The sequence below is a fragment of the Ptychodera flava genome, chromosome 2, assembly GCF_041260155.1.
Source record: "Ptychodera flava strain L36383 chromosome 2, AS_Pfla_20210202, whole genome shotgun sequence".
NCBI lineage: Eukaryota > Metazoa > Hemichordata > Enteropneusta > Ptychoderidae > Ptychodera > Ptychodera flava.
The window spans coordinates 33,733,877-33,754,230 of record NC_091929.1 but is presented as its reverse complement, the minus strand read 5'-3'; the positions used below and the strand labels follow the sequence as shown (position 1 = coordinate 33,754,230).

Genomic DNA, 20,354 nt, shown 5'->3' with positions numbered 1-20,354 from the left:
AGTTTCTTCATAGACCAACATGTATAGTGAATCAACATTTCGGTGAAATTCAAAAATCAAATTTCTTGCTCACACATGCACCGGTAACTGCCCTAGTCTGATCAAGTACAATAATCAAGCGTACATAAATACACAGATTTAGCTAGTTTTGTATTGGAAAAATTATTCGTGGTGTCCTCATAGACAGGAGGGTGAATCAACGTTTCGGTGAAATTACAAAATCAAGTTTTTTGCTCACACATGCACCGGTAACTACCCTAGACTGATCAAGTACATTAATATCAATAATCAAGAATCTATAAATACACAGATTTAGCTAGTTTTGTATTTAAAAGAAATTATTCATAGCTTCTTATAGACTACTCATAGATTATGTATGGAGGACCAAGCAAAATTTCAGTGAAATTCCAAAGTCAATTTTTTTTTCATAACTCCATACAAACCTTTATAAAATTTGACCCCCTACCAATAATTGATTGTAAAATGAGACCCCTCTAAAAGGGTTTCGTAAAATCAACTTCCCCTGATATCCACCGACCCCCTCCCAGTAAAAAACGAATGCTCCCTAACGACATTGTTTCTGATGTATTACAGACAACCAGCAATCAACAGGTAGATACTCAGATAAAATAAAATATAATAACGTAAGATAAATTATTATAGCAAACAACACAATTGAGCTACCGCAAAAACGGGCACATAACGGGCATGCGATAACCCCTTTTCTTTTATTTTTGATGATAAACATTGCGTCATTGAATGGCTTACATGGAGGAAACCACCAGCGCGACGTCTGTCACCGGCAGGCACCTCCTTGTTGTGAACGAAACTCCATACTGTACTTTGAAAATAACTTCTGATAAAAGAACGGAGGTAAATGTATTACGACTGTTTGAAGGTGAAAAATATTATGAGGTATTGAAGATGAAAAATATTATGAGGTAATAACGAAAGTGTTCACCAAGACGGCACTATACAAATATGGCACGACATCGCTGCTCGGCTCGTACATCGAATGTTGCCGCGCGGTGTAAACAAATATGGCGCTTACCCTTAACCCGCTCGCAGTTAATAAAGCGATGCAGAATATGCCTCTGTAGAGTGCATGGAAACGACGGGTGCATATATTCTTGATAAAAAAGAAGATGAATAATAATAATTATTACGAAAATACCGCAAAGTAAGCACTCAGACATTAGCGCAACGCATCGCCCGACGCGTTAAACGCGCGCTAATGACTACATGTATGTGTCTTTATACATTATTTGCGTTATTTTCGTAATAACCTTAAACTATACTGAAGTAAACTAAAGTAAACTAAACTAAAGTAAACTAAACTAAACTAAACTAAACTAAAATAATTAAATAAAACAAAACAAAATTTTAAAATAGTAAAATGGCAACAAAGTATATAATATAATATTCCGATTCTACCATTATATCTTATTTCTCATAAGTGAACATTACTGCCCCACAGACCAAAGAAAATTAAGTCGTACCCCTTATTCACTCCAGCATCAACATTGTACTGGAAGTTGTATATGAACAACATGTACTATGACTCGAGAGTTCGACGTGGTAAACCTGTCTCACTCCTGGGAAATGGAATCTTCCAACTATATAACTAGTACAGAGCACGACTGAAGACGTGTTTCTGTCATTGTATGTTTTATCTTGTATTGCGTTTACTCCAGTTTTGTTTTCACATATAAAGTATTAATATTATCTACTATGTAACTTCCCATGAAAGTTGTTGTAGACCGATGAAAAGATACAATAAAACAAATGACCTTGACTCAAAATATGTATAGACCTGCGTTATGTTTTGTTTCAAGCCTCAGAGAAGTTTGTTACATTGACAATGCAATGTCGCAATTTTTTAAATTCCAAATTAGACTTCTGGTAATTAGTCATCATTTGCCGTGGTCGTGTCAGTTTTACATTTATCTCTTTTAATTTCTCGCAAAGTTTGGCCATCAGAAATTGCCGTTGATTGACGTTATTCTGAAAAAATCTTGAGTTAACACGATTGGAACTAATTTGGGATAATTGGATAGTGAACTATTGTCGGTTTAGTCTGCAAATGTAAGCTCATCTGCTTTTCTCTTTAAGCAATGCACTTGTTTTTATGAGTAATTTGCAATATTGCAACATTCAGCTATATTGCACTCAACACTTTTGAGAAATTTGACAAATATAAAGATCCAATTCCAAATTAGTTCCAATCGTGTTAGTTTGTTTTTCATAGAAATCTTCAAACCCTACGCGCGCGGACGCAAAACATTGAATACACTTTCTTTGGCCTTTGCAAACGCTACTTATGTTCGTGAACTTTTATGTATTATCGACGATATAAGACAATAAAACCTTTGGCGATTTTGTCACAAATTTTAGGTTTTTTAACTCTCTCTCTCTCTCTCTCTCTCTCTCTCTCTCTCTCTCTCTCTCTCTCTCTCTCTCTCTCTCTCTCTCCATGAAAAATTATAGGAAGGCATGACATTCCAGCCCATTAGCTCGAAAATAGGTCAGAATAATCTGATGTTTTAGTGATTTGACTTGTTTAACTATTAAAGCGGAAGTATATCTGACCTGTTCAGTATGTATGTATGTATGTATGTATGTATGTATGTATGTATGTATGTATCTATGTATCTATGTATGTATCTATCTATGTATCTATGTATCTATGTATCTATGTAGGCCTACGTATGTAGGCCTGTGTATGTATCTCTGCATCTATGTGGGTAGGGAGGGAGGGAGGAAAGAGTGCCTGCTAGAGTATGCCTGTCTATCTATCCACTTGTCTGTCTGTCCGCCTGTCTATCTGTCTTTTTATGTCTGTTGTCATTTAATGATAATGGCAGATATTTGGCAGGTATAACCAGTAGGATAGCGAGTCACATTTAGCTTAATCATAGTATTGCAGGGCAGCTTATCCTAGCTCGTTGGCTAGACAAATTTTACCATTGGGCGATAGCGTAGATTCAAAGGAGGAACACAACGGGAAAGAAATAGATCTGAGAAAACAAAACCATGGCTCAGTAGATATGAATTATATACAAAGAAAAGTGGCAGGTCTGTCGATAGAGCTTTATTTCGTCCTTGTCTATGAGATGATTAAAATAAATTATCATTCAGTATTTTAATTGGCTGCTTCACGTCAGTGATTACTTCAGTATATTTTGATGAATATCAGCTGTCAGTATTGACATATTAACGTGCGCCTCCCCTCTTAATTCCGTAAATTATCGGCAATCAACTTTAGAGAAACACATATCATACGTACAGAAGTACGTTTATTTTCTACTTTAATCGGCCGTTTTATGTCAAATTCACTTTTTCTAACAAAATGTCATGACATCGCGCTTCATATAGCGAGAGCATGTCTTCAGTTAGCGGTAGTCCGATTAAAAAGAGCATGATCAATGAGAAAGCAGTTTCCTGTCACAAAAGTGCATCTCGGCCTCAATTTTGACGTGCAATATAAATTTAAAGAATATACTCGGCTGTGCGTGGTAATTTTGTTTAAAATATTCAGTTGCTCTTTATAGAAAATGTGTACGAAATGTCTTGTGATAAACTGCGCAGAGTTAGAACCGTGCTATGAGCAATCACATATACTTGATCAGTTTTATTAAACATAAATCTGTAGAGAGTTGCCAATCATGATCGACAGCTAATATTGGAAGACAGTTTGACCTTGTTTTCCCACGTAAGCTGATGTCTTGAATGAAATAAAGAGTCTGAAAAAGTAAATGTGACTGATGTAACTATATCAATTTGAAAGTCATATTGACATGGATTTATTTGCCCAGAAGCGAATCATTTCTGGTTTACAAGTAAAGATACATATAGGAATAACTTTCAGCTACACGTATTTGAAAGTAAAAATACACTTAGGGGTAACCTTTTTGTGTTGACTGGGCAATATGAGTAGAAAAAATGTTTCAGGGAAAGAGCAGAGTCGTTACCTTAATGTAGTTCCAACTGCCTGACATTTGGTTTCACAAAAAGTTAAACTGACTTTATATTTGTTCGAGCAACCCGCTCAGGTTGTTTGGTAGAAGTACGTGATCACTTGTTCTGAACCGTTCGTAACAGTGTTGAAAGTTGAATTGACTCTTGAAATAAGGAAACCAACGCCAGTGGACGATTATTTTACTAACAATTACACTCATAATTGTTGGACTAATACTTGGAATCAGTTGAACTCAGACCCCCTTATCTGGCATGATTATGATAAGGGAGCATTCGTTATTTACGGGAGGGGGCGGGGTTGGTGGAAATCAGGGGGTTGACTTTCACAAAACCGCTTTTTAGGAGGGGTCAAATTTTACAATCAATGATTGAAGGGGGGGGGGTCAAATTTTACAAAGGTTTGTATTGAGTTATGGAAAACAAAATTGACTTTGGAATTTCACCGAAATGTTGCTTGTGTAACCGATGTTTCGAGACGGCAGAATAATAACCGACCGAAGCTCAGCCAAATTTATTTCTCTAGCAGGGCCAACAAGTCCGAGACTGGCGTTAACCTCTCTAGAGCAGCAACAGAGCATGTAGCCCTGATTACAGGTCTGTGTGTTCCTGGCGTATACGGCCTCCACCACAGCCCTGCAACAGTCTGTGGAGATAACTGGGGTCTCTGCAGCGAGATTCAAAATGGGGATCTCCATGGGTAAACAACTTGTCGACCATGGGTAAACAACTTGTCGAGTATGTTATGTTTCAGAAAATGAGCGGTTTTGGACGTTAGGAGAAGTCAATCGCATCTTTTCTGGGATTGGTTAGGAGGTAAAGGTAGGCAGGGAAAGGATTTTGCCCAAATAGAGCAGAATTTCGGCCAAAAAGACCGTTTAGTCTTTATTGCGGTCCAGATCCAGGCCGCAGAGACCTCAAGTCTGTTCAAAGACCATTGCAGGGCTGTGGTAGAGGCCATATAATGCTGGGAACACACGTGCACACACCTGTACGCAGGGCTACACAGCATGGGGCATGAAATGAGGAACCAACACACAGTCATATAATGTAACAAACAACTTCTGTATATTACTATATTGTGTCAAATATCGGGGTCTACATATAAAATAGTAAAACCGTACTTCAAAACTATAAATATTACTCCATGGTGACAGTAACCGTACTGATCGACCTCCCGACGGCAGGAGTCGAACACACTTTCAGAACAAAAACTCTGTTCAAACCCTTTCTAAACGCTTTAACAATTTCTATGGAAAACTTAAAGGGGAAATTTACCCAGACTTTCTGAGGTAATCAGGTCGTTATTTAGTGAAAAATAAACAAAATAGCGTTGGTTTCATTCACTTTCACTTGCGCGTATTAGCGCAGTGGCCACAAGCTGAACGCACGGAAACCGAAGTGACGTATCAAACTTGCTAGTCACATCGGGTTCAAAGCGAGGTCACTTATAACCAAGCTCTTCTAGTTCTACGCCAAGTAGAGTACGCGTACGCGGTACGCAAACCTCAGTGCTCGACTTAAAATCATAATGGCAGAGATAATTGGTATAACTGCAAACCTGAACGAGCAATAGATGATCCAAGACTGACATCGTCAGAAAGTTACAGCAACTCGAGTTCGGAAAGTGACTATTCTAGCTCCGATGACAATTCAAATTATTCTTGGCGATCAATCATGCCTGTTACGTCATTGTCAATCCAATCGCTGTGAAATCATGCCAACACCGAAGTAATGCCAATGCTCTAAAGAGATCGCCATTAATTCTAAAAGTGCAAGCATTTTTAATGTGTAACAGAACACCCTGATGTAGCCATGATTAGTCTAGAACCAGTGGTCCTGTCTAATGGTACAGCGTTCTGTTTCTAGTGCCATAGCGTACGCACAGTCCCATATGTACAAGCAAAGCACTTGGGGCTGGATATGCCCCGGGCAGTTTTCTTTTAGGCTTGTAGTTCAGTAGTTGGACTTGCAACTTTCGCTAAAAGCAGCCCTTCTCAAAGTGGTATTCGCAGAAAACTTTATTTCTGCTCGACTTAAACATCGACACCGAGTGCTTGGCCTCTATATTCTGTAGCCATTCTATACACTGTAAGTGGAAAAGCTTACAGTTGCACACGTCGACTGCTTCAATGACCAAGTTTACGACGTCACTTCCGGTATTTTAGTACACCGCTGTTTGTTAGCCAGTGAGTGAAAGTGAATAAAATCGACTCGAAAGCCTTTCAATGACCATATCAGTTTAATATTCCAAAATTAATTTTCAGGGTAAATTTCCCCTTTAACGTTGCCGCAGAGGTACCTCAGACTTGACCACGCGGCTGGGAAACACAAATAGTTCACGCGCGACTTTAATGAATGTTCAATGATGAGCACAATTGTAAGTCCCGTGTAATGTCTGCACATGAAAGTCGGCGACAACACACGCAATTCACTGCTAAGCAGCGTCCAGTTCAGCTACCACGGGAGCAGCCATCTTAGATCTTTGTTTATTTCCGGTCGGGACATGTCGAACTAATCTGAAGTCTTCCTCTGCTAACTCCGCGCATCGACAAAAGTTCAGTGGAACGATCATAAATAATTTTCTCATGACAATCTCAGACATCTGACTGAACTCATAAACGGAATAAAGTTCACAGTTAACACACAATTTGCTGCAGAAAGATCAGCTTTCAACTTTCGGTGATATTATCATCTTAGCGTGCAGTGCGTATATTGCAAAATACGGCACGGCTTTCACTTGTGTGAGCAATGTTCATTCCATCGGCTAAGTAGAGGATGGCGCAGGGTTAAATAAACAGTCCGATCCGCATAAAATTCGATCTCTGCCACTCACCGGTTTCTTTACATATCTGCTGACTTGAGTAAAACTCAAAATAGAGAAATATCTGACTTAAAAAGCACACGCTGACACTCAAACCTTCCAGTGCCAGTGCAGCATGCAACGTAAAACACTCTCTGGAAAGTTCCCGTCTTGGACTCCCTAGGTATACAGTGATAACACACAAGAACTCCCAGGCAAAATAGAAAATACACAGGTCCTCCATACATAATCTATGAGAAGCTATGAATAATTTCTTTTAAATACAAAACTAGCTAAATCTGTGTATTTATAGATTCTTGATTATTGATAATATTATATAGGGCTCAGCCCTTGGTGTCGCGCCAGGGGTTAAGATTGGCAATGTTATTTGTATTGATTCATGATAAAATGTAATTAATTGTTACTTCATAAACGTTTATATGACAACTATGCCCAGTTTCCCTCTGATGAAAGCAGTTCACGTACGTACACGCGCGGACGTCAAACCCTGCAGCAGTGCAGGTAGGCCTATAGATTTTCTGTAACGTGTAAAAATTTTGGACAAAAATTGGCAAGTTTTACATTGATAACAGCCTATTGCGTTAAACAAGGGACGTATCATGCAATCATTATCATTGCAATGGTAACCGCACTGCCCAACTTCCACTTGCAAGCTGAAAACTATAGCGTTCCGTCTAAAAACTGGCAATTTTTGAATTTAATTATTGACACTGGGGGCGCTTTTCTAAAATTCAATCCCAGCATTCTTTGCGTATGCCACCGTTCATATGCGCGACTGTTTTCTCCCTTTATCTATATTAACGATATTCTGTATCAGCGACAAGGTGCATAATAACATTTACTGGCTAATAAAAGAGGTATATTTTATAAATGGCATGTTATATAATAATAATTTGTTTCGTATTTGTTTATTTACGAGTACTCAAAAAAAAACATGGCGGCGCCCACGAAAGAAGGGTACACTTCCGGTTACTCGCATAGTATATTATGAATAAGCGCATGCGTAGTCAGTAAGCCGCTGGCGCGACTATTAATGTACTTGATAAGACTAGGGTAGTTACCAGTGCATGTGTGAGCAAGAAATATGATTTTGGAATTTCACCGAATTGTTAATTCACTATCTTGTCAGAGGAAACTATGAATAATTTTTTTCCATAACATAACTAGTTAAATCTGTGTATTTATGTACGCTTGATTATTGATATTAATTTACTTGATTAGACTAGGGTGGTAACAAGTGGATGTTTGTGCAAGAAATTTGATTTTGGAATGTCACCGAAATGTTGATTCACTATCTTGTCTATATGGAAACTATGAATAATTTTTTTCCAATATAAAACTAGGTAAATCTGTGTATTTATGCACGCTTGATTATTGATATTAGTGTACTTGATTAGACTAGAGCGATTACAAGTTCATGTGTGTGCAAACAATTTGATTTTGGCATTTCACCAAAAATGTTGATTCTCTAGTATGTGAGGAAACTTTTTCAGCCCGGGGCCACAGGGTGCGAAGGGTTAATGAATCAAATCTGATGATTTTTTTTTCATGGGGGGGGGGGGGTTCACATTTTACAATTGATGAATTGAGGGGGGTCAAATTTTAGAAATTTGATTTGGAGGGGGGGTCGCTTTTTACGTTTCATTTGTCGCTCAAATTCCACCGCCCCCCCCTCCCCGTAAATAACGAATGCTCCCTAACCTAGTACTGGTAGTGAGATATTATCTCAACATCATTATATGCTATTACGATTTACGTATACAGAAACCAAAAAGCATTTTGAAATACATAAAATATCAGGGATGTTTATAATTATTACAAAATGCGTTAACTAATGTTACAAAACGCGTTTTATTACAAAACGTTGATACCCTTATTACAAATCGCGTAAACAATATTTTATTACAAAATGCTAATACCCTTATTACATTTTGCGTAAGTTATTACAAAATGCGTCATATTACAAAATGCCGCAGTACACCGGTACAAACAAGCCCGCGTGTGTACTAACGCGTATGGAAATACGCGTACGTCTATGCACGCTTGCGCACATGGCTTTGTTTGTACCAAGGTCAATTCGAATTCTGGGTTTGGCCTATCGATATGCTAATTACTATTCAAAGATATCTTCACTTGAAGTACACATGACTTTCTAGAAAGTTCTAAGGTTGACTAAGTTAAGTCAGGCCATGGACGAGAATGACCTGCATAACACATACTAGCCAGTGTATGTATTCGATAGCAAGTTCGGAAGTGAAAAACATGTTTAAAGTAGCTATGTTTTCAGAGTCTAAGTAATTTAAGGCTTTTCTTACGTACGTCAAATGGCCTTACTGTTTTAATCAACTTAATAAGATATTGACATGAACTTGGCAGGATAATGGTTAAAGTCGTAACTGGACTAGTAGAAGTTTGACGAGAGTTGGTATTCTACATTTTTCCAACATGACAATGTTTCAACGTAAGGTTATACTTGTTGCCGTGAGTTGTGGGGGTTCGAATCCCGTTTGGGTTATAGTAAAAAATTTATATTTCTTAAGTGCAGCATTGGAAGAGAGATTCCCTTCCTGACCTTTCCAGACAGGTCATTTCTTCAAAGCCGCAATCGCTTATCAAACTTAAACTGGCAACATTTTGATGTTATGAAACACTTAATATACTCTAAATATGGTAATGGACTATGGATAGCTTAGTATCGGCTAATTCCGTTGGTTTACTTGATAAACATAGAAGTTATACTCTTGTAATGTTTTCATTTTTACAACTTAAACAAAGGACTTTGAACGAGAAGTCATTTTGAAAATTCCTTCCTAAAAGTAGAGTCACTGATCTTGTTTTCAAAAAAAAATCAAGATTATTTCTTTACCAACAACTTACAAAAAATTGCTCACACGGCAGTTTATTTGCTGTCTTGATAAATATATCCTTACCTACCTTCATGTGATCAGTAACACATTTTTCTCCTACAATGTTAAAGTCACTCTTTAAGGATGTGTGTTTGGGATTCTACATAGCAGGAAACAACCATACTTCAGTCTTAACTAGCTAAATCACTTAATTTAGAAACGTTTGTAATTCCACGCAATGCCATTTGAGGTGCTTAAACGATGTGACTCACCAGAGATAATTACCATACGCATAACGCCCCCATGTCATACACATAACGTCGTTTAAGATATGAACAGCGCTGACAAAGTGATAGTTGCTGCCTGTGTAACGTAGAACAGGAAAATCCGAATTACCTCTGTTCTACGCCATCAACAGGAACTTTTCTCCAGCTCAAGCCATTTTTGCGTCACAGAGCAAAACACAGTTTTTGGATTGTGGCACCATATAAACTTTCCGAACTGACTGACTGACTGATTTATTGATTATAGTAACTTGTTATTGAAATAATTGGGCACATGCTATCCTTTTCATGGGCAAAGCGCCGTCAGCGACAGAAACTGGAAAGGTAACAAAACAAGATAGGCACTGCACTCGCTCTGAGTCAATCATTCCTTTTACGATCACAGTACACTGTTGTGAGACTTCCTAAATGATAAAAATTCTATATATTTGAATGAACAATCACCTTTTCCACATTCAATAAAATAATCTTTTATTGCACTGCTTCAGAAAGCGGGGCAGCAAATGGGGAAGAAATAGAAAGTGAAAAAGTTACATATATAAATAATTATACATTTTCAATGTAATTTGTAATTTCGGTAACATGACTATATACACATTATATTTTGTAAATGACAGCAAATTTATAGAAATCTAGACTCTTAGCACAGTAACATCCGTAAATTGACAATATTTTTTAATTCGGCTTGATCTTACAGCGAAAATGGCCTTGCCGATATTTTAAACATCGTCTGTAACGTAGGTGACATTAACAGTGCATTAACCATGATATAAACAAGTCACATAATAACTGAAATCTAAGAACACATCCGCTCTGTAAATATCTGAACTTGCCAATCATGGCATTCTGAAAAAGGGATACTTGCTGTAAATATTGATAACAATTGTTCTTATTCTTCTTTTTGTTATCGTTATTATCATCATTATCATTATTATTATTATTGATATCATTATAAATGGAAGAAGTAGTAGAAGTAGTAGTTTCAAACCTTAAAATAAAAAAGCTGCTGATGCGGAATAATCTACACCCTTCTAAGCACTTCTAGCCTGGTCAGCTATAGGCAGTGGTACACGAAAAACTAATGCTAACTGTTAAGGTACTATTCGCCTCGAAAGTGAAAAACGTAAATTTTTGCTGAACTTTCTTCAAGGAATCTTTCAACCATTCTTTTTCAAATCAATTATATAAATCGGCGTCACCGTGCAAATATTTGTACTCAGAGAAACGAATTGCCAAACATGTCGATATGTCACATTCAAAATCCGTGTGTTAACTCTTTAGAGCAAAATAAAATGTTAAATTTTCAAACAACGTAAGAAAGGGAATTTTTTCTTACACCTAGCACTTCAAAATAACAAAATGAAGTTGTCAATTAGAAAACGGTTAGAAAATTTTGAAAGTCCAAATATCTATCACCGAGGTGTATTGTACCTTAACTCATCCTCAGCTGCAATGCCCCCTATAATTGCCCTTTTACACTTTATCTATACGATTGTCATCACCACACATTAATGATGATGTATCCGATGATCCAGTATTGAATTATTGTGGCCCCAGATGCTTTCTAAATCTACAAATTCACTGGTACTGCCTAAACTATAAAAATAACAATAATGTACCAATCCTCGCCCGTAATATAAAATTCTTCTGTAACATTTTATGATTTGATTTTACATTATTTTGTAATAAATTGTTTACATCTTAGGTTCGTGTGTAATTATGTCATCCTTGCTTCTTGTCGCAGTGTTACATGGTACAAAAATAATGCTGACATTTAACTGATACGAACGAAAGTAAGTTGTCATGCATAGTGGTAATGTCCCCCAAAGTATAACGTTTATGATTTGTTTTTACATTATTATGTAAATAAATATATTTACATTTTACATTTTCTGTACTAATGCCATCCTAGTTTTTAAGCGCAGTGTTGCATGATAATGCTAAGACTTAAATGAGACCAATTGAACACTCTCTTAATGTAAGAACTCACTCATCGTTGCCATACCCTATATAATATGCCTTTTGTGATATGGTTTTCATTTCATTTCACATTTTCACTCTTTCTCAATCAATTTTGTAAGTCAAGCAACATTTACGGATGGGTTGCAATATCATTGAAGAACTGTAATGTGCTATACTTCGCTAACATCATACTGTCACTTAATTTTGTAAATTTTGGTGGATGAGATACAAACTGCTTATTCCATTACCATTGTTTTATGAGCAAATCAGAAATAATGCGATAACAAGCAAATTGAAAACATAAGAGTAATGTAGTCGGTCTTCACAATACGTGACTCTGGAAATCAATAAAATAAAGATAAAGATATAAATAAAATTAAATGTATACTAAACGATACAAACGTGACATTGTCGGGGTAAATTTGGGAATATGTTTTGGTATATATATATATATATATATATATATATATATATATATATATATATATATATATAATATATATATATATATATATATATATATATATATATATATATATAAAATCAGTGGCTTGGTGTCAGTTCAGGCAATGCATAGTGCTCGATGCGTTTCCGCAGCGCATAGATATTGCTAGACGTGGAACTTGTCGTGATTACTCTACAGACTGTTTCATGCGCTTGGCAATCGTCAGGGCTCGTTGCTACCTATATATAGGGTCAGGTGTATATGCAAACCAGGCAGTTGTTCTGGCGCGTTCAAGTGTTAATGAGAAGGAATTTGCTTCTGTGTCTACATTTCGAAAGAAATTCTGTACGTTTGTTTAGCAGTGTTGACTTGTCTGAGTATAAATGTAAATAATGTATGCAAAATGTAAACAAGTATGCAAACAGCGTCTTCGTGAGAATATTCATGATATTGTATTTCAATTCTGCCTCTCTTGCTAGACTACGTACATGACGTGGTGAATCACTTTATACTTACCGGCTGCAGAACGGAGCCTTGGTTCTTCGCTATATGACTGCACGGTGGCGTCTAAAAAGCAAATAAAATGCATTTTCCCAAGTTTCGTGATTTGCTTTGACAAGTTTGTTTCTATTTGATCAAACGTTTGTCAGGCAAGCATGAATTCCAACTTTGACGCTTTTAATATTTCGAAAAAATCAATAAGAACACTTTTAATCTGATATCATTCACTTGCCGTACAATGCTTGATCCGCTTCGTTTTGAGAATCAAAGTCAATTAAAACGTATGCGAGAGTGTTATGCATCTTGCAACAAAACAAATTGTATCTATCATATTGAAATGTGCGGCAGAAATATGTTATGTGAATCTTCAAGCCGTACAGCTTCCATGTATATCAGGAAAATGTTTACTCAAACACTTGATTTATAGTAATGTACTTTCCCTGTTATCAGCAACACTGATACTTTCCTTGGAAGGAGCAATATTGACATGGGTGTATGATAAGGGAAATTTGTAAAAAAATTGTAATTTTCAGATTAAAAAAATCGTCGACAATTACCTTTAAGGTCAACGTGGTACTCTTGGATTTTATCTGGAGACATTGTTATATAAACACTGTATGATCTGTCCACTTTATGATTGACAAGGAAATCAACCAAGTAGTGTGTTTTGTTGAACTTTAAAGAGGCACTTTCTGCTGCTTCGTTGTCATATGCTATTACATCGTTGCCATTAGGGAAGAAGTTTGCTATCAGCTTATCGTTATCCATTTTCAACGCTACATCTTTAAAATACATCGGAATAGTGCAGACGAGTCTTATCCTAACGTCCCTCTGTGAGAATATTCTCAACGTTGCTGTCTTTGAATCTGTTGGTTCAAAGGTTAGACAGCAAGAACGTTATGTGAGTTGAGATTTACTTTGATGCAAACATGCATGGCAATAGGATTACTCAGTGTCTTTATACCTTCATACAATGTTTGTCTATTTAGTTCTTCTCTGGGTCCTGTAAAGTCAACTTGATATTGCTTTCAAAGTTGGAGGTTCCTCACAAGTTTCCCTATGGTTTACCATAGTTTGCCACATTCTTGCTGTACGCATGCAAAACAGAAATTAAGTAATATTTTAATTTTTGTGTCTTCCATCAATCCATTAAACACGCAATGGGTCAAGTCACCCGAAGTTTTCAAATTATAGAAATAAATATTATACGAGAAGTACAATTTATGAACTTTTCATCGATGACCGTTATTGATGTATCGTTACTGTTAGTTTCATTGAAGTATTCATTTACTCGTCCATTTTTGTACGTGAGTAATGTGGTAAACTTTTGATCATATGTTTGAAATAGCAAAGACGAAGCAAGATAATCAGGCTCTCTTACCAAATATTCCATATACCTCGTCTTTTTGTGTAACTCTTAGGAATGGAGTTTCTGGGACATGGAGTTTGAATACTTTTGTGTCCTTGAGATAGCAATCTGAAAAAAGTATGATGAGGTTCAACGAAAATCAACATGAAATTTCAATATCTAGAATTAAGCTTATACGTAAAATTATGTACTAGCAACCCAGCTGCAGCTAACGTTACACAGCATAACTTGGAATTAAAAGACTCTGTTGAATTAGTGTTGTCTGCAGTTGGCATGAAGTAAACTGCGCATGGCGACTTTTTACAGAAAGGGCCTTGTATATGGCAAATATCAATATAGATCGACGGTATTGTGACTGATAAGCGACAAATTTTATATAGTTAAGATTATTATAGAAGGGAAGTATATACAGATTATCGCAGAATACGTAACATTTTATAAGAAGGAAATTGAGATTTGCAGAAAAGAAGATATGTATTATCTATTTTTATTTGAAGACCTAGGTAGCAAAAGAGTACAATCGGATAATTGTGACATGACAGTCCCATCTGCAGTTATCGCAGAAGGGAAAGGAGCGAGTATCCTCCTTCAAAGGGATGATAGAGCTCAGTTATTGTACTGTAACGCAAATGCTTTATGGGTGTAAGGGAAATTAAAATACAACGCTGAATGACCATACAAACTACTAGAGGACCACAAATAATCAGAAAAGTATTTGGCATAATATGAATAGTTTTCATTGACTTTCTTGTTGGCCCTTCGATTAATAAACTCGCATATGACAAAAGAAACTCATTACATAGCATTTTGTTGCATGTCACGCCTTGCAATCTTTGTGCATTATTCACGATGTTAAGGTACTGTTCGCATTTTGTATTGTTATTATTATTATTATTATTATTATTATTATTATTATTATTATTATTATTATTATTTTAAAACATCTTTATTCAGGGTATCTCAATAAGCCTATTGAAATATATGTGAAAAATTATAACTACACGTTAAAGCAATTTATTACGTTTTGGAGGTTCAAGGCATAACTTTATGTCTAATTTTTGCGCTAACAAAGTATCGTTAGGGGGAAGTTTGACAGAGAGTGTTTAGGTGAAATGCATGCAGTACGTTTCGTTTGCTATGGGGGTGTTTCGATTATCTCAGACCGATCAAGTAACATACTTCTTTTGCTTAATCTATGTTTCAATTTCATACAGTTTTTAACATAGAACCTCAGATTACATAAGAATTGATAAGGAGGGTAACATCGTACGAGAGGTCCCATTTAATGTTTAGTTCTAATCAGATACCGTTGGAAGAAATATGGCATTTGGGTGTTTCATAAAGGCACAATAACAAATTTTAAAAAAATGAATCTTTTCTTACCGTAAATGCCCCCTTCAGGTACAATGCCTGCTGTACGAAACGCATGCATTGCGATATATTGTATCAATACAATTCTCGTATCCATCTAGAGAAGAAAACAATAGAATGTTTGTAAATGTCTTGTGCTTAAATTAGCAACAGTAAGTTAGTATGTCCAACATTAATGCGATTTTCGCATTAAAAATCTTATTGACGATCTCACATCGATTTCTTTTCCTACAATAACAGGCTGTTTTTACAGTTAAACTGTCATTTTTCAGAGATAAAGATGGGCACGCGGGCGTCTACTCGCCGATGACAAAGAAGAAAAAGCAGAAGTAATCGAAGAAGAATAAGTTAACAATTAGGGCGTCCTCCTACAGCTAACTTCGTGGAAACGTTCATTGAACTTAAATCATTATTGACGAAAGCTCCGCCTTCGGAAGAAGTTCATGTCATTGAATATCTGAAACTTCTTTTAAGGTTCACTTAATCGCCCATGCATTATTTTTTAAGGAAAGTAAGATGTCAAAGTTGCCTGTACAACAGCGTCAGGAGTATTATTTTTATTCTTTACAACCAGGACCTATGTAAACTCAGTAATGTTCAGATAAAATGATCTGGTTTTCCATTACAATTGTTGTACCACAGTGTCAGGGACAGTTACGGAGCACTGAGTGACACTAGCTTTACTGATAAAAATAAAAAAAAATCATTAAGGGGCAAGCAAGCTACTTTCTCCCTTTTTAGAATTATCCTTTCCATTTTGTGCAAACACATGTTTTTTTGTTACTGAACACGAACTGAACTGTAACCCTCACTTTTACAGATTATATTTCGAAGCGTCCCTCACGTGGCCAAGGCACGTGAAGGTTGTTTCAAGATCGTACGAGAAGGAATTAAGAATAGCGTCAGACTTTTAATTAATTATTTGCAAAGATTTTAATGAGAACTGGTATATTCCATGGTTTAATCTTAAGAAAAAATCAAAGACTGGGGAAATTTTGACGTGATGACCATTGTATGATGATGGTAATTTTGTAGTTATGTTAGTTTAGAATTATATATATAACTTGGCAGTGGATGTACAGTGACGAGTTGGAATTTAAGACGTTGTGTGTCACGTTGTCACTTACGAATAACGATTTAAAGTGGTGTGTTGACTTCAGTTACTGAAAGCATTACGATCCAGACTTGTACCTCAACTCATATTCCCCTAACTATGAGCGCGACAAAACTATGTTTTGAGTGGTTTACAAAGATTTTGAAATGACCCTTTAGGGCACGTTTCTAATACGGCGATATAACGCTTTCTATATTTGTCTTCTCCTCTCATTATATCGTGGAATCTGTCAAACAGACAGAAGAGGCAGTAACACTTGTATTAAAGTTTAAACAAATTTTCACATTCTCAAGGGGGGGGGGGTTAATTCCATATTAGTATTCAAACATTCGGAAATAGAAACATGGCTGTAAGTCATGGTTTCACTCTTGGAAATAACGACATTTTACAAATGGTCTTTGACAGCGTAAAATTGTCTGCTTGTCAATACAAATCATTGCAGCTTTTTATTGAAGCAAGCTATGGTCACGACCTTCGTCTTTAGTACACTACTATTAGGCATATATAGAGAAAATAACAGGAAGCCTGTGCTCATAACATTCTTGAAAAGAGTAACCTATTGTTGGAAAGCATGTTTTTGCAATAATATCCTTACTCTTGTTCTTATTTACTACTTTATTGTAATGACTCGGATGAAAATATTATCAAACGTCAAATAAATGTGTTGTTTAATTTTGCGAATTTTGAAATATAGATCACATAGAGTATTCAAATACTTTTTATGACGATTTTATTTGAAAGAATACGACAGAAAACATTCTGTATAGCACTTACTACCAACCAGAAGATTTTCATCGACTTTCCAGAGTATAAGTTAACTGATTAGCTCTCTATTGAAGGCTAGATAAATTATCCAAAGCAGGCCTTTATGACATTCTTAAACGTAAAAAATGACCAATAATCTGGACGCACAGTATGTATGCAATGCTATACAGGACATAAGATCACACACGCCATCGACGACAGGTCATATTCCTTTAATTTGGATATTCAAATTTTCTGATATATTTGTTTACGGAACTTTTCAGCAATAAGAGCGAATCATATCTGTCGAAAATGGTACATGCTTAAGTATTTTAAAAGAGGGGCAAGATATTAACATATCTTGATTTTAACGTACTCGATAAAGAAATCTTTCTCACTTCGTTGTTGTCTGACATTGTCCTGAAATGTTTGCATGTTAATCTTGAAACCGAAACTTCGTCTGTTTGTCGTCTGCTGAAGCAAGGTAAAATTTGATACGTTGTAAATGCCGATAGAATATACTGCTCCGAACATTACACGTCTGGAAAGCTGCAACCGGGGTTCAATTACTACTTAAAGAAACCGATATGGAAAGGTTACATATTTGCACGGTGAAATTACTCGTAGGTAAGAAAATTGCATCTTAATAATGTATATTTCTTTGAAATTGTTTGAACATTACATCTCATAGCAGTAATGTACATTATGCAAGTTTAGTCTTTTTGTTTTGTCCTTGAAAAGTTTACTGCAGCGACTGCTATAGCACAGACAACATTCAATATTATCTTTTAACGTGTCTTAAATATCTGTTTTCAGTTCTCGATTCGTTTTCAACTGTACTCATGACAAATGCTGATATAAACGCATTTGCTGGAGAATCTGTTGAACTACCGTGCATACATGACCGTGTATCGCATTATGTAATTTACACCGTCCGTTGGGAAAAAGGAGCTAGAGGAGAATTCTTTTTAATGCAAATCTTGCCGTTGGATGGCAAAGTCCGCAAGTCTGGAACAAGATTAGACATCAAAAATATTACATCACTGACAATTCATAGCGTAAAGAAGGCAGACGAGGATACATATAACTGTGTGGTTGTCTACGAGTCGTCCACTGGAAACCGTATCAGGAAGACTGGACACGTTACCTTATTTGTTAGAGGTAAGTTTGATATTTAATGTGCATTGGTATTAATTGTTGATATATACGGCAAAAAAGTTAAATACGTAAATCATTTTCCGTATGCCATAATAGCAACTTTAACTAAATATGTGCACTTAAAACATCCATCGACTCATTTCAAACGACACATATTCAATCTATGTTAGTTTGATTATAGATTGAGTTACGATTGACGATTGAAGTCGTTTGAAATTTTGAGTTCGAGATGAGAAGAGCGCCTCCAGGGGTGGTTTGAGAAAATCAAGCCCAGTCCTATGATGATGACTTTGGTCATTGCAGCCATTTTTAAGGCTGTTTTTAAGTTTTGACTGCAATTTTTTAAGATGAATAGTTGCAGTACGATGTGAGCGCGCACCAGATCGAAAGTTTACCAAAATGTTCCAGACGTATAACACCGCAGGCGTTATACGTCTGGTAAATTACGCCGAGTGTCCAGTCAGCACTATTGCTCTTTCGAATGATCGAACCTGGAGTATATAACAGTTCTAACTTAATATAATTGCCATCGATATAACAACCATGTGATGTTAAAATAGAATTAAGTGCAGGCATCTTTCCTCTATGTAAATGTACCCATTTTCTTATAAATTTTATTCGGCTCTACTTTCGTCATTTCACCCAATGTCTGGTGAGACATTTTCGTAAAGAAAACACCTATTCAAAGAAAACTATCTGATGAAGCAAAAGCTCTACCATTAGTCTTTAATTTTCAATTTTACAACAGAAAATTGATATCTTGCATGGATCTACCGTATCAGTGCTCATTTGTGATAGATGCTCTTTTCCCGCTAATTTGAATGCTACTCTTTCATTCTAAGTAGTGTGTACTTTATTAAATACGCATGCGTATCTGTACTTGCTTTGTATGCAAATTTGGTTTCCCCTCGTTGAGTCGTAACCGACATTAGAATAACACCTTGACTCGAATGTTTCGTTTTAGTAAATGGCAAATGAAATCTAACGGACTAAGGAAACCCTGTAACGGGCACTTCTCATCCCTCTTCTCGCATTAATCGTTGTTGAAATCTCGTGGTATACCGTCGCTGGGTGTGATTTATTGCTATTATATCAAAACAGTGCATTGAAATTCTGGCGTAGAACGTCAAAAACGGATTTTTGCTCAAGCTGAGAGCTTGCTCGTATGCCAGCCGTGGTATATCGCCAATATACCGAGGTTCGTTTGGCGTCTCGACCAAACAGATCGCTGTATTTGCGCCATAAATATACTGGTATGATATAATATGACTTAACGTTACTGAAGGTCAGTAGGCATTTTTCCTTCAGCCAATTCCTAATTTGCATGTTTCATGAACTGTCCTAATTAGGAATATATATCTGAATTTACTCTACAAAAGTTGACGAAACTTGCTATGTACATGAAAGATACACAACGTTATTGAAACCAGTCATTGAACATATTTACTCCAGCCTATTTAAAATTAATGAACTTTCCTAATTTGGGTTATATACCGGGATTTACTTGATCAAAGTTGGCAAAACATGATATGTAAATTGATAATACGAGGTTAAAACTATTAAAAGTCATTTCGCATTTTTGTATCAGCCAATTTATAATTTGCACATCTAATGAGCTTTCACAGTTTGGCATTTATAGCTTGAAGGACTTGGCCAAATGTAATTACAAGTGCTATAAAGTGATGATACAATCACAGCAGTCAAAGAAATTTAGTATTTTTATTTCAGTTAATTACATATTTGTATACCTAATGACCTGTA

At 36.1% G+C, this 20,354-nt stretch overlaps 1 protein-coding gene across 1 annotated transcript in view; it reads right to left on the bottom strand.

Annotated features, from left to right (window-relative positions):
* Positions 1-11,967: 11,967 nt before the first annotated feature.
* The window catches only part of LOC139148063 (uncharacterized), a 54,784-nt gene continuing 46,397 nt past the window's right edge, over positions 11,968-20,354 (bottom strand). Inside the window, exons 2-6 of the mRNA XM_070719343.1 lie at positions 15,590-15,674; positions 14,219-14,314; positions 13,395-13,703; positions 12,853-12,903; positions 11,968-12,228 (exon numbers count right to left, since the gene is read on the bottom strand). Of these exons, the coding sequence (XP_070575444.1) occupies positions 12,158-12,228; positions 12,853-12,903; positions 13,395-13,703; positions 14,219-14,314; positions 15,590-15,674 (612 nt within the window). The 3' untranslated portion in view covers positions 11,968-12,157. The remainder of the gene's footprint in view (positions 12,229-12,852; positions 12,904-13,394; positions 13,704-14,218; positions 14,315-15,589; positions 15,675-20,354) is intronic.